Below are 12,263 nucleotides of genomic sequence, written 5' to 3' on the forward strand. Positions count from 1 at the left end.
TCCCTGTTTTCCACACGCTGCTCTATGGCTGAAGCAAAGCCAGGGATGATCTGGTAAAAGCCACAGCCGTGACCCTGAGCAGCAGCCCAAACTCTGACACAGAGGAGAAGGAACCATCCGGATCAGGAAGATCAGTGGTGCAAGTGATGAAAGTGCTGAACCCAGGCCCAGACCCTGACAACAAGCCTGAGATGGAGCCTGTCAGCCAAGAGCTGCTTCAGCCACAGACCCCTGAGCTGGGACCCCCAGAGACAGCAGCCTGGAAGCAGGTTCCCCTGAGAAGCCAGCCCCGTTTACACCAGGGGCCTCACACTCCCTGGTGCCTGCTCCTCAGAGCAGTCAATAAGCACGAGAGCTGGCTGTGGGGTGACCGAGTACTAGACTCCAAGCTCCTTTGAGGCTCTTACTCTTCAGGAAGGGAGCAGAGCCAAGGAGTGGGTGGCCCAAGAGGGACAGGAAGCCTCAGTTGAGCTCCAGACTTAACTGGAGTAAGTTGTCTGCTTTTGGGCTGTCTAAGGCCTTGCAGCCCTGTCTAAGGCCTGTCTAAGGCCCCTTCATGGATCACTGCCTTGTTGTGGCGAAGGGGCTTGCGTAACTCAGTGAAGCCATAAGCTATGCAGTGCAGGGCCACCCAAGACGGACAGGTCATGGCAGAGAGTTCTGACAAAATGTGGGCCACTGGAGAAGGAAATGGCAACCCACTCCTGTATTCTTGCCAAGAAAACCCCATGGAACGTATCACAAGGCTAAAAGAGATGACGCCGGAAGATGAGACCCTCAGGTCGGAAGGTGTCCAATATACTACTGGGGAAGAGCAGAGCGTATTTCCAAGTAGCGCCAGAAAGAGTGAAGCAGCTGAGCCAAAGCCGAAAGGACACTCAGCTGTGGATGTGTCTGGTGGTGAAAAGAAAGTCCGATGCTGTAAAGAACAATATTGTTTAGGAACCTGGAATGTAAGATCAATGAATCAAGGTAAGCTGGAGGTGGTCAAACATGAGATGGCAAGATTGAACATCGACATCTTGGGAATCAGGGAAGTAAAATGGACAAGCATGGGCGAATTTAATTCAGGTGACCATCATATCTACTACTGTGGGAAAGAATCCCTTAGAAGAAATGGAGTAGCACTCATAGTCAACAAAAGGGTAGGAAAAGCAGTACTGGGGTACAATCTTAAAAACGATAGAATGATCTCAGTACGAATCCAAGGCAAACCATTCAACATCACAGTAATTCAAGTCTATGCCCCAACCACTGAGGCCGAAGAAGATGAGGTTGATCGGTTCTATGAAGACCTACAACACCTTCTAGAACTAACACCAAAAAAAGATGTCCTCTTCATCATAGGGGATTGGAATGCTAAAGTAGGAAGTCAAGAAATCACCGGGATAACAGGCAAGCATGGCCTTGGTGTACAAAATGAAGCAGGACAAAAGCTAATAGAGTTTTGCCAAGAGAACACGCTGATCATAGCAAACACGCTTTTCCAACAGCACAAGAGGCGACTCTACACATGGACATCACCAGATGGTCAATATCGAAATCAGATTGATTATGTCCTTTGCAGCCAAAGATGGAGAAGCTCTATACAGTCAGTAAAAACAAGACCTGGAGCTGACTGTGGCTCAGATCATGAGCTTCTTGTTGCAAAATTTCAACTTAAATTGAAGAATGTAGGGAAAACCACTAAACCGTTCAAGTATGACCTAAATCATATCCCTTATGAATATACAGTGGAGGTGAGGAATAGATTTCAGGGATTAGACCTGATAGACAGAGTGCCTGAGGAACTATGGACGGAGGTCCGTAACATTGTTCAGGAGGCAGCAACGAAATCCATCCCAAAGAAAAAGAAATGCAAGAAAACAAAGTGGCTGTCTGATGAGGCTTTACAAGTAGCTGAGGAAAGAAGGGAAGGGAAAAGCAAGGGAGAAAGGGGAAGATATATCCAACTGAATGCAGAGTTCCAGAGAATAGCAAGGAGAGACAAGAAGGCCTTCTTAAATGAACAATGCAAAGAAATCGAGGAAAACAACAGAATGGGAAAGACTAGAGATCTCTTCAAGAAAATGGGAGATCTCAAGGGAATGTTTTGTGCAAAGACGGGCATGATAAAGGACAAAGAAGGCAGGGAACTAACAGAAGCAGATGAGATTAAGAAGAGGTGGAAAGAATACACAGAAGAACTATACAGGAAAGATCTGAATGTCCCTGATAGCCATGATAGTGCGGTCACTGAACCTGAGCCAGACATCCTAGAGAGTGAAGTCAAGTGGGCCTTAGGAAGCATTACTAACAACAAAGCTAGTGCAGATGACAGTATTCCAGCTGAGCTATTTAAAATCCTAAAAGACGATGCTGTTAAAGTGCTGCACTCAATATGCCAACACATTTGGAACACTCAACAGTGGCCACAAGACTGGAAAAGGTCAGTTTACATTCCAATTCCAAAGAAGGGCAACGCCAAAGAGTGTTCAAACTACCGTACAATTGCGCTCATTTCACACGCCAGCAAGGTTATGCTCAAAATCCTACAAGCTAGGCTTCAGCAGTATGCGAACCGAGAACTACCGGAAGTACAAGATGGGTTTCGAAGAGGCAGAGGAACTAGAGATCAAATCGCCAACTTTCGCTGGATCATGGAGAAAGCGATAGAATTCCAGAAAAACATCTATTTCTGCTTCATTGACTACGCTAAAGCCTTTGATTGTGTAGGTCACAACAAACTCTGGCAAATTCTGAAAGAGATGGGGGTACCAGACCACCTTACCTGTCTCCTGAGAAACCTGTACGAGGGTCAAGAAGCAACAGTAAGAACCACACATGGAACAACCGATTGGTTCAAAATTGGGAAAGGAGTATGACAAGGCTGCATATTGTCGCCCTGCTTATTTAACTTATATGCAGACTACATCATGAGAAACGCCGGGTTGGATGAATCACAGGTCGGAATTAAGATTGCCAGGAGAATTATCAACAACCTCAGATACGCAGATGATACCACCCTAATGGCAGAAAGTGAAGAGGATCTAAAGAGCCTCTTGTTGAGGGTGAAAGAGGAGAGTGCAAAAGCTGGTTTGAAACTCAACATTAAAAAAACTAAGATCATGGCATCTGGCCCCATCACTTCCTGGCATATGGAAGGGGAAGAAATGACAGTGACAAATTTTATTTTCTTGGGCTCCAATATCACCGCAGACGGTGACTGTAGCCATGAAATTAAAAGACGCTTGCTCCTTGGGAGGAAAGCTATGGCAAACCTAGACAGCATAGTCAGAAGCAGAGACATCACCTTGCCGACAAAGGTCCGTATAATCAAAGCTATGGTTTTCCCAGTAGTAATGTATGGCTGTGAGAGCTGGACTGTAAGGAAGGCTGAGCGCCAAAGAATTGATGCTTTCAAACTGTGGTGCTGGAGAAGACTCTTACGAGTCCCCTGGACTGCAAGGAGGTCAAATCAGTCCATCCTAAAGGAAATCAACCCTGAGTGCTCATTGGAAGGACAGATACTGAAGCTGAAGCTCAAATATTTTGGCCACCTAATGCGAAGACAAAACTCTCTGGAAAAGACCCTGATGCTGGGAAAGACTGAGGGCAAAAGGAGAAGGGGACGGCAGAGGATGAGATGGCTAGATAGCATCACTGATGCAATGAATATGGACTTGAGCACGCTCCGGGAGAGAGTGCAGGACAGGAAGGCCTGGCGTGCTATGGTCCATGGGGTCACGAAGAGTCGGACACGACTGAACGACTGAACAACAACAACAAGGCCTTGCAACTCTAGCCTGACTCTGCCTGAGTCACCCTAAAGCATACACTGTCTCCCCTCATTAAGAGAGAAATGTGTGAACCTGCCCGTAGCTTCTCTAGATTCAGGATTCTTCTCCTACTGCGTTTATTTCTCCTCCCACTGTGTTCATCAGCTAAGGCCCTCCTGTGGGTCCCTTCCCCCATCTTAGAAATTAGGTAGCTAGTAAGTGGGGAGAGGGCCTTTTCAGTTGTGGCACCTTACCTCTGGAATGCCTTCCTCTAGAAAGCTCACCTGGTGACCACAGTGACGTCATACTGGTGCCAGGCAAAAAATTTTCATTCACCCAGTCATTCCAGCATATCCTGTGAGCTGGTTTTATCTGCTTTGTCGAATGTTTACTGCTGATTTGTTGGTTCTGTGTCTGTTTTTAATTGTAATTTTATATATTCTTGTGATTTTTGTCACCCTTATTGTATGCTGGTGACGTATGTACATAAAACCAATGATACATGAGTTTTATTATGACCTATAGTTATTGTGCAATTCAACAGTCGTACTCCTTCTCAGACTTGTCACTCCCCATTGCCCACCCCACAGACCCCTTAGCCTTACCGCAAGTAACATCGAGGAATGACACATTGAAAAGAGGAAGATTTGCCACCTCAGGTGGCTGAGCACATTTCGTCTCCAGGGGATGCACAACTTTCACATTTCTTTCTTCCACCCAGCGGGGGAGCCAGGCAAGATTGCAGTCACAAAGGAATGGATTCAAACTTAAGTTTCTGAAACAGGCAGATGAGTGAGATGGACTCTGCATTAGCTTAACAAGCAAAAGCCAATCTTTTTTCATTCTACAAATAATTGCTGTAATTGTAAGGAGAATACAGGAATGATTTTTTAGCGTTCAAAAATGTCCTGCCATTTCACACTAGTGGAGTGCTGCAATACATCTCTGGCCAAGAGAGAGAATGCCGCATTTCCAGAAGTCTTCCAAATTATTAAAAACAAGCATGTCAAAATCTACTGCAAATTAATTTTACACATTCTGAAATGTCAGTTTGAAGAGACAATGAGAAATTCAGAAAAGTCACAGAGGATGTGAAACTGTTATCTGTAATACAGAGCATAAAAAAGCAGAGAGGTGGAAATGTGTGGGTTTAATTGAGAGGCTTACTTTCTACTTGGAATGTATGTATGAGAATTTCAGTTCACAAGTTACTAAAAAATGCCCTATTCACAACCCTGAACATGAACAGGAATGCACATTCTCTGAAAATATTTCCAAATTCTCAAACTTGCATTCACATCCACCAAATGTGTACTTTAAAAATGTGCACTTTTTAAAATGCACAATTAAAAATTGTGAATTTTTAAAGTTGTGCATTTTTAAAAAATGCACATTTTAAAATATTCCCATTTTCAAGCTTTAACAAGGGGAAAGTGTAAACATTAAAAAATGTACATCTTTTAAAATACACTACTTCCGAAAAATGCACAACTTTCCCATTCGAACAAACTGAAAACCAGATCACAGATGAGAATGGGAGGGAGCCGAAACAAGCTCTGAAGTAAAGTTCTGAGAATTTCAGTGAGCTCAAGCATCCCTGGTTCTCCCACCGCTAGTTCCTATGGTTCCTTTTCCTTTTCCTCAAGCTGAGGGAGTCATCACTGGTCACCAACCATGGTGTGGACTTGTGACTCAATGAAGTTTCCTTGGAAATAGTCAGAGCTGCTTCCTCTGCTCGAGGCATCCTACTCTGGTGAGGACGCTGAGAATGATTCTGCTTAGAGACCTCAGCCCTCCCTCTCCAAAATACAGTCCCCAGAGATTCCATGGGAAGAGGGAGTCACTATTAAGCCAGCTGTGGTAGAGCTATACCTTTGAATTATGGGTTTGTTCCCACTCCAGGTCCCTCTACATTTTGGCTTAGGAAGGGATTCTGCTGCTTTCAGGTCATAGTGGCTGTCTGTACCCCATGTCTATCCTTCCCTGCTTCCAAGGAGTTCAGGGCAGCATACAAGGGTATTGTTACAACCACTATGCAAGGTAGTCTAGGGATGGGAGAACCAGGGATGCTCAAGCTTGCTGAAATTCTCTTAACTTTATTTCAAAGCTCGGTTGGGCTCACTCCCATTCTCATTTGTGGCCTTTTTTTCAGTTTGTTTGAATGGGAAAAGTTGTGCATTTTTCAAAAGTTGTGCATTTTTCAAGTACACATTTTGTGAATGTGAATGCAAGTTCAGGAATGTGTAAACATTTTTGGAGAACATGCAACCCTGTTCGTATTGGCATTCAGGGTTGTGAACGGGGCCTTTTCAAGTGCTTTGTGAATGCCCTCCCCCTAGAAATAGAAGATGTGGCAACCCTATTACAATTTAAGCACACATTGAAGACTTTTTACCTCAGCATTTGTTGATCTATGACACCTGTCTTTATGATTGTTAATTCATGGCTGCTGGTTGACTGTTTTAGTCTAATTTGCACTCGTAGTGTTATTTGTGTAAACTGCCTGGATATGGTGTACATGACAGATAGCAGAGAAATACAAACAAACAAACAAAGCCAGGAGAGATGCAGGAAAAGGATGCAGGGCTGGAGCAACTCCCTTACAAGGAAAGGGCTCTGTAGTTTAGAAAAAAGTTGCCTAAGGGAAGACTATGATGGATGGTTATAAAATGATGTGTGATATGGGGGAAATGAATAGAAACATCTTTCTCCCTCTCTCATAATACTAGAACCCAGGGTGATCAAATGAAGCTGAAGTTTCAGGACACACAGAAGGAAGCCCTGCACAGCACATAGTCAAACTATGGAATTCACTACCACAAGCTGTGGTGATGGTCACCAATTTAAGATGGCTGTAAATGGGAATTAGACAAATTCACAGAGGATAAAGGCTATCAATGGCTACTAGTCATGCCAACTCCAGGATTAGAGGCAGCATGCCTGTGAATAACAATTGCTGAAGAACAACAGTGGGAAGTTATTGCTCTCCCCTCCGACTTCTGACCCTCTCAGAGGCTTTTGGTTGGCCACTGTATGAAACAGAATGCTGGACTAGATAAGCCTTTGGTCTGACCCAGTAGGAATCTTCTTATAAGAGCTGGCAATATCCACCCAAGTTTCTCCATCAGATCTTAATTTAAAGCAGTAGTCTACATTTAGAAATGCACATGTTCTTCTGTGTAAACTCAAGAGTTTTATCTTTAGAATTACTTGGGGTCAAATTGGACACGATGCTAATGCATCTATAGAAATCACATCAGGGTTATTTAATAGGAATCATGTATTAACCCTTCCCTCCCCAACCATGCCCCAATGAAAATCATCCCACTTAAAGAAAGGTTAAACTCCCTGTGTGCTGTGGTCCTGCTGACCCCCATCCCCCGCCCTGACATTACATTTTAAAATGCTGACATGATTTCTAGTGATGTGTTTAGCATCTTATTTAGTTTGGTCCCAAGTGTGGAACATCTAATTGTGTGCAGCAAAATTCTTAAAAGGATCAAGACCAGAAAAACTCTATAAAAACCTAAATAATGCCCCGTCAACACACACAAACACACTTCTGAAACGACATAAAAATTGATGTGTTCACTTACATTTCACTTAAATTAAATAAATTATCAAATATTCCATCTTCTAATGCAGAAATCTTGTTGTTGCTTATATCTCTGCAGTCAGAGAAAGAAAGATTATCATGTGATGTGTCCAAAAAGGTTTTCTTCATTGCTCACCCCCTTAAATATTAACATGAGGCAGCATTCTTCATTAGAAAAGGTAATGAAGAAAGGGGCAAAGATGTGGCCCTCTACTAATTTAGCAACACCCTTTAAATTTCCTATCAAACTACATATTATGCTAAGCTCACTATGAAAAAAGTATGCTTAACACAGGATGCTTTCTTTTCCAGAAAGAGCAGCTGTGTAGGGCACTGATGCAGGTTTCTCCTCATACCATTTTCCTGCCAAAAGTCACACCAACATGACCACAGCCACTATCAGTGGTGACTGGTGTCCACTGGGGCTGGTGGGGCAGAGGGCAGGGCATCTCAAGGTAGGTTAGAAGGAGCCCCATGTGAAGGTAAACCCAATTCACACGAAGGCAAAGTGAGGCAAACGGGGAAGTCACTTGACAGAGATCATGACAGCAAGTAAGAGTTTGGGTCTGATCCCCACAACACACCAAAGCACTCCTTTGAGCCCACATTTGTCTGCCACAGCAGCAACCCATTGCACAGAAGAGGCAAACTGAGGTTGGGGGTGATGGTGTCTGACCCATACAAGAACAACACAAAAGCACCTTTGAACTAACAATTTTCCTGCTTCAGGAGCCCCCATTGCACAGAAAAGATAAACTGAGGCAAGTAACATTAGGATCAAAGTCAGGGTGGGGGGATCCACACAGCAATACAAAGCATTCCTTTGACCCCACTTTTTTTTAGTTCCCACATTTTTTTGTGTTCTAATTCACAGAAAGGACAAACTGGGGAGGGGGGCTGGAAAAAATGGGTTCTCTCTCTCTCTCTCTCTCACACACTCACACACACACACACACACACACACACACACTTTCTATTTGGGAGCTGACTACATTGTTATAGGGAAATGTTCTGAACATGTGCACCTATTGTGCATGATCAATAAACCTGCCAGCAAGTTTCTATTACAATGTAGCTGAAGGACTGGAGAAGAGAATGGCTGGGAAAGCAGCCGGGCTGCACATGATTAAGAAAGTAACTTGGTGGAGAGGGAGCTGGGAGAGCTGAGAAGGGGGCTGCTACCCTCCCTGCACATTGTATAGGGCCACCGCTGGGTGCTGCTTACTGCAAACAGCTTTTCAGGAGCAAATATCAGGTAGGGGGAAGGATTTTAAGCAGTGAAATTGCATGGGTAAGAAAGGGCTAAACCCCAGGCACTGCAGCCTAATCTAGACTGGAGCCCTGCAAAACTTACTTTTCTGTAAAATAAAGAAAATAAAGCTTAACATAATGTGTAATTTAGACCTTAAATCCCACTTCTCCATATAAAGCACTAGAACGTCACTTCAGCCTGAGCTCATACTGGCCTTCTGCCCAGAGATGGAATTCCAGTTGTGATGCCTTTTGAGACCAAGGTAACCTGCATGTAAAACTGTAGCTAATTGCTGTTGGCTACAGAAATGGCCTTCCCACCTCTCCCTTCTGGCAGGCCTCAAGACACATCAAAAACGTTCACCCACTCATTCAGTGTTTAGGCTTAAAGGTCCACCTGAAGACATCATACATTTCGCCTCCTTTTCCTTTCCAAGAAGTGTATTACTGTTCAATGAATGCAAAACTAGAGGCTTTGGCTGGCAAAGACCATGACATTTTGGAGAACCCAAGGAGCAGAGAAACTCCAATCATAGCCAATTTTACTCCTTAAATCCTTGGTCAGAGTGCTCAAAAAACATTGTCCCAATGCACCCAGATTCTACTCAGACCTTGTCATTGTTAGAAGCTAACTCTAATGGTTTGCTAGTTTAAGAGTGACCCTCTCCTAATTCTGGAGAAATAAAGAGCCCAGATAACATGATGGCCACCTGGCTTGGTAAACCACAGAATGGAGGAATTGAAGGCAGAAGACCCTGGCAGAAAATGGCAGCCTTCCTCTGGAGCATGGCCTCAAGGAAGTGATTGGTTTGAACATGGGAATTTGTTCAGACACACTAGCTGTTCAGTGTATAAGAAAAAAATGTGGTGACAGATAATAAGGATTATTCAAAAAAAGCATCTTACATATTTAAAGGGCTTTTTAGATGGACAGACACACTGTCACACTGCCCCACTATACATTTTGACAGATGCATTCATCTGGGCTCTTGTCTACAATTGTTTATGCTACAAGAAAATTATCTTTTGGGTGCCACAGGACTCTTGATTGTCTGTTGAGCAAAGTGTTAATATTTGAATAAAACTAGTGTTTGTGGGGACAGGCCATCAATATCTTATTTATTTTTAATATTAGGGAATACATGTTATAAAATGTATACACTGCTTTTCTGCACAAAGATCAGAGAAAGTTGCACAAAACAATAAAAGCTGGAAAATAAAAACACACACAATAAGACCCTCCCCCCCCAATGAAAGCATCAAGTAAACCATGAACCTCCATCATCCCTAGGAAGGCTTCAAATGAGTTTTTATAGACACCCATGCACACCTTTAGCCTTCTGTAATCCCAGCGAAGATTACAAGGGAATAAGCCCCATTGAACCTCATTTACGTCTGAGTAAATATGCACTGGAGTATCACAGCCACCAGTGTCAACTTCTGTCCCACTGCATGGATGGGTAAAGAGTAAGTACCGAGAAAAAAGCGTCCGTTTTAAGTGTCCTTCAGTGGGGGCAACATAAAAAACAGATCCTTTGGTATGTAACTTTCCAGTCAATGCCATTTTTGCAACTTTCACTGAGAAAAACATACAGACTTCCAAGCTGAATTGACCCCTTTATTTTTAAACCATTTCCTACAAAGTAATTGAGCAATCATAGTTAAAGTGCTATAATGCACATGAAACAATTGGTTTAAAAATCATTTTGGGGGGAAGCAATCTTTAAAAATGGATGGACAGGGGCAATACAGATACCATCTCTCCCAATACTGCTGCTTGAATCAAAATTGGTCCCCAGAGGCTACTTTAAAACACGAACATACACACCCATCAAGAAATCTAGTCATAGATATCGCAGGTCACATCTGCTTTGGCCTTCCGATATTTAATCTCTACAGACTTCAGTGTAAGGCTGAAATCATACTAACATATCCCCAACATCTCAAAACACAAATTAGGGACTCTGTTTTACTACAAGCAGGTACCAAAAAATATGAACAGTTCATGGTAGATAGGGGCATTTGGACCTTATAGGGCTCTGTAATCTCTGTGCTAAACAAAAACAAATATTTGGTACCAATGCCAAGAAAAAGCTGAATTCTACACTTGGTAGAGATTGTGCAAAGGTGCACCGAGTTACTGCTTTTGCAGTGTTTCTGTTGCTTTTGTTAGTCAGGAAGATATGTGGGGCATTGAAGCAATACCCCCTAATGAATAGAAATCGTGTTCGCCTCCCTTGCTCTAGCTATGAAGACCTTATCTAACACTCTCCCTACACTTTCAGGCCTCTCATCACTGCCTGAAGGGCTAGAAACTTGTTTGGTTTAAACTTAAAGTAAAATATTCCCAAGATGCTGAATACAACATTCACTCCCATCCCCCTTACTTGCATGGCGCAAGGATGGAACTGCAGAAAATACACTGTCCTGAATAACAGGTGGCTTGCCAAATACAAAAAAGGGGAGATGGATTTGAGTGCTGTAAGATTTTATAGGATGTAACAAGTACTTACAATTTTGTCAGGGAAGTCAGATGTGCAAATGCCTCAACATTTAAAGCACTGATCTTGTTGCTGGAAAGGTCCCTAGAGAGAGAACAAGAGAGAGAGTATAAAGCTTGTTATTGTTCACATTTTATTTTGTCTTTGTTCCATCAGCATGGGTTTAAAAAGATTTGCCTGTCTCTCCACTTCATTCCAGACTCAGACAAAATGCTTTTTTTGGCATGCGAAAACAGAGGGATTCTCTCAGCCAAAGACAACACCTTTCTAAAGCTGGCTTATCCATTGAAGAAAATAACCATATATGCACAAAAATAGCCCAAAGTATTTCAGTGGTAAAATACATTCAGGAGGGATAAATTTAAGTGCAAAGCACCAGTTTGGGGTGGGGGCAATGTACTGCATGAAGAGCCACTCAGTTTTAGGAACCATTTTGTAAAGCAACCTGCCCCCCCCCCTTAAAATACCTTTTTAGGGCTATACCCATTTCTACTGAGCACCTTTAGATGATGCAGAGATGCAGGGTAACAGGCATGCCCTGCTTCCACACGTCTTTGTAACATCCAAATGAAAATCTTTGCATCTGACAAGAGGGAGACATGAAAAGTTCCACTTTGGAGGGAAAAAAATGTGTGAGGCATTCACACTTCCTTTCCCACCTCTCACATCTCTGTAAAATGGTGTAACATAAACTGAGTTATATTTCTTGTTCCAGAGAGAGAGAGAGAGAGAGAGAGAGACCAACCGACAGACATCTCAATGCAAACCTGATTTTTCTTTAAGATCCTTTTGGAGTTTACTTTCCCTAAATGTTAAGGACAGAAGTATACATTATCAAGGCAAATTGGGGTCCCCAAACCTATGAGAAGGTGAAACAGAGGAAGCATCTCTATGGGAGAATCGGAAGGCACTTAACTTCCAGTTTCAGAGACCAGCTAGTGGAAAAAATGATTAAAACTGTGGTGTGGGCATTTGCAAGGTGAATTAGGGGGTAATGGGAAGGTTATTACCCTGCCCACGTGTGAAAAACATAGGATTGGGAATTGCACGTTTTCTTCACAGATTGTGCTTCCTATCTAAGATACTTTTTAGGGCTAGACTAGATGTTACATGCAGATGTGTGATTTTTAAAAAAATTACTCAAAAGCAGCCAGTAAA

The 12,263-nt window shown here is 42.9% G+C and overlaps 1 protein-coding gene across 1 annotated transcript in view; it reads right to left on the reverse strand.

Annotated features, from left to right (window-relative positions):
- Window positions 1-12,263, reverse strand: part of PKD1 (polycystin 1, transient receptor potential channel interacting) — a 170,254-nt gene that overhangs the window by 83,398 nt on the left and 74,593 nt on the right. The window contains exons 2-4 of the mRNA XM_084819019.1: window positions 11,118-11,189; window positions 7,355-7,426; window positions 4,364-4,533 (exon numbers count right to left, since the gene is read on the reverse strand). Of these exons, the coding sequence (XP_084675145.1) occupies window positions 4,364-4,533; window positions 7,355-7,426; window positions 11,118-11,189 (314 nt within the window). The remainder of the gene's footprint in view (window positions 1-4,363; window positions 4,534-7,354; window positions 7,427-11,117; window positions 11,190-12,263) is intronic.

The sequence above is a fragment of the Heloderma suspectum genome, chromosome 12 (assembly GCF_057233095.1).
Source record: "Heloderma suspectum isolate Gila_16-S chromosome 12, 16-S_ref, whole genome shotgun sequence".
Lineage (NCBI taxonomy): Eukaryota > Metazoa > Chordata > Lepidosauria > Squamata > Helodermatidae > Heloderma > Heloderma suspectum.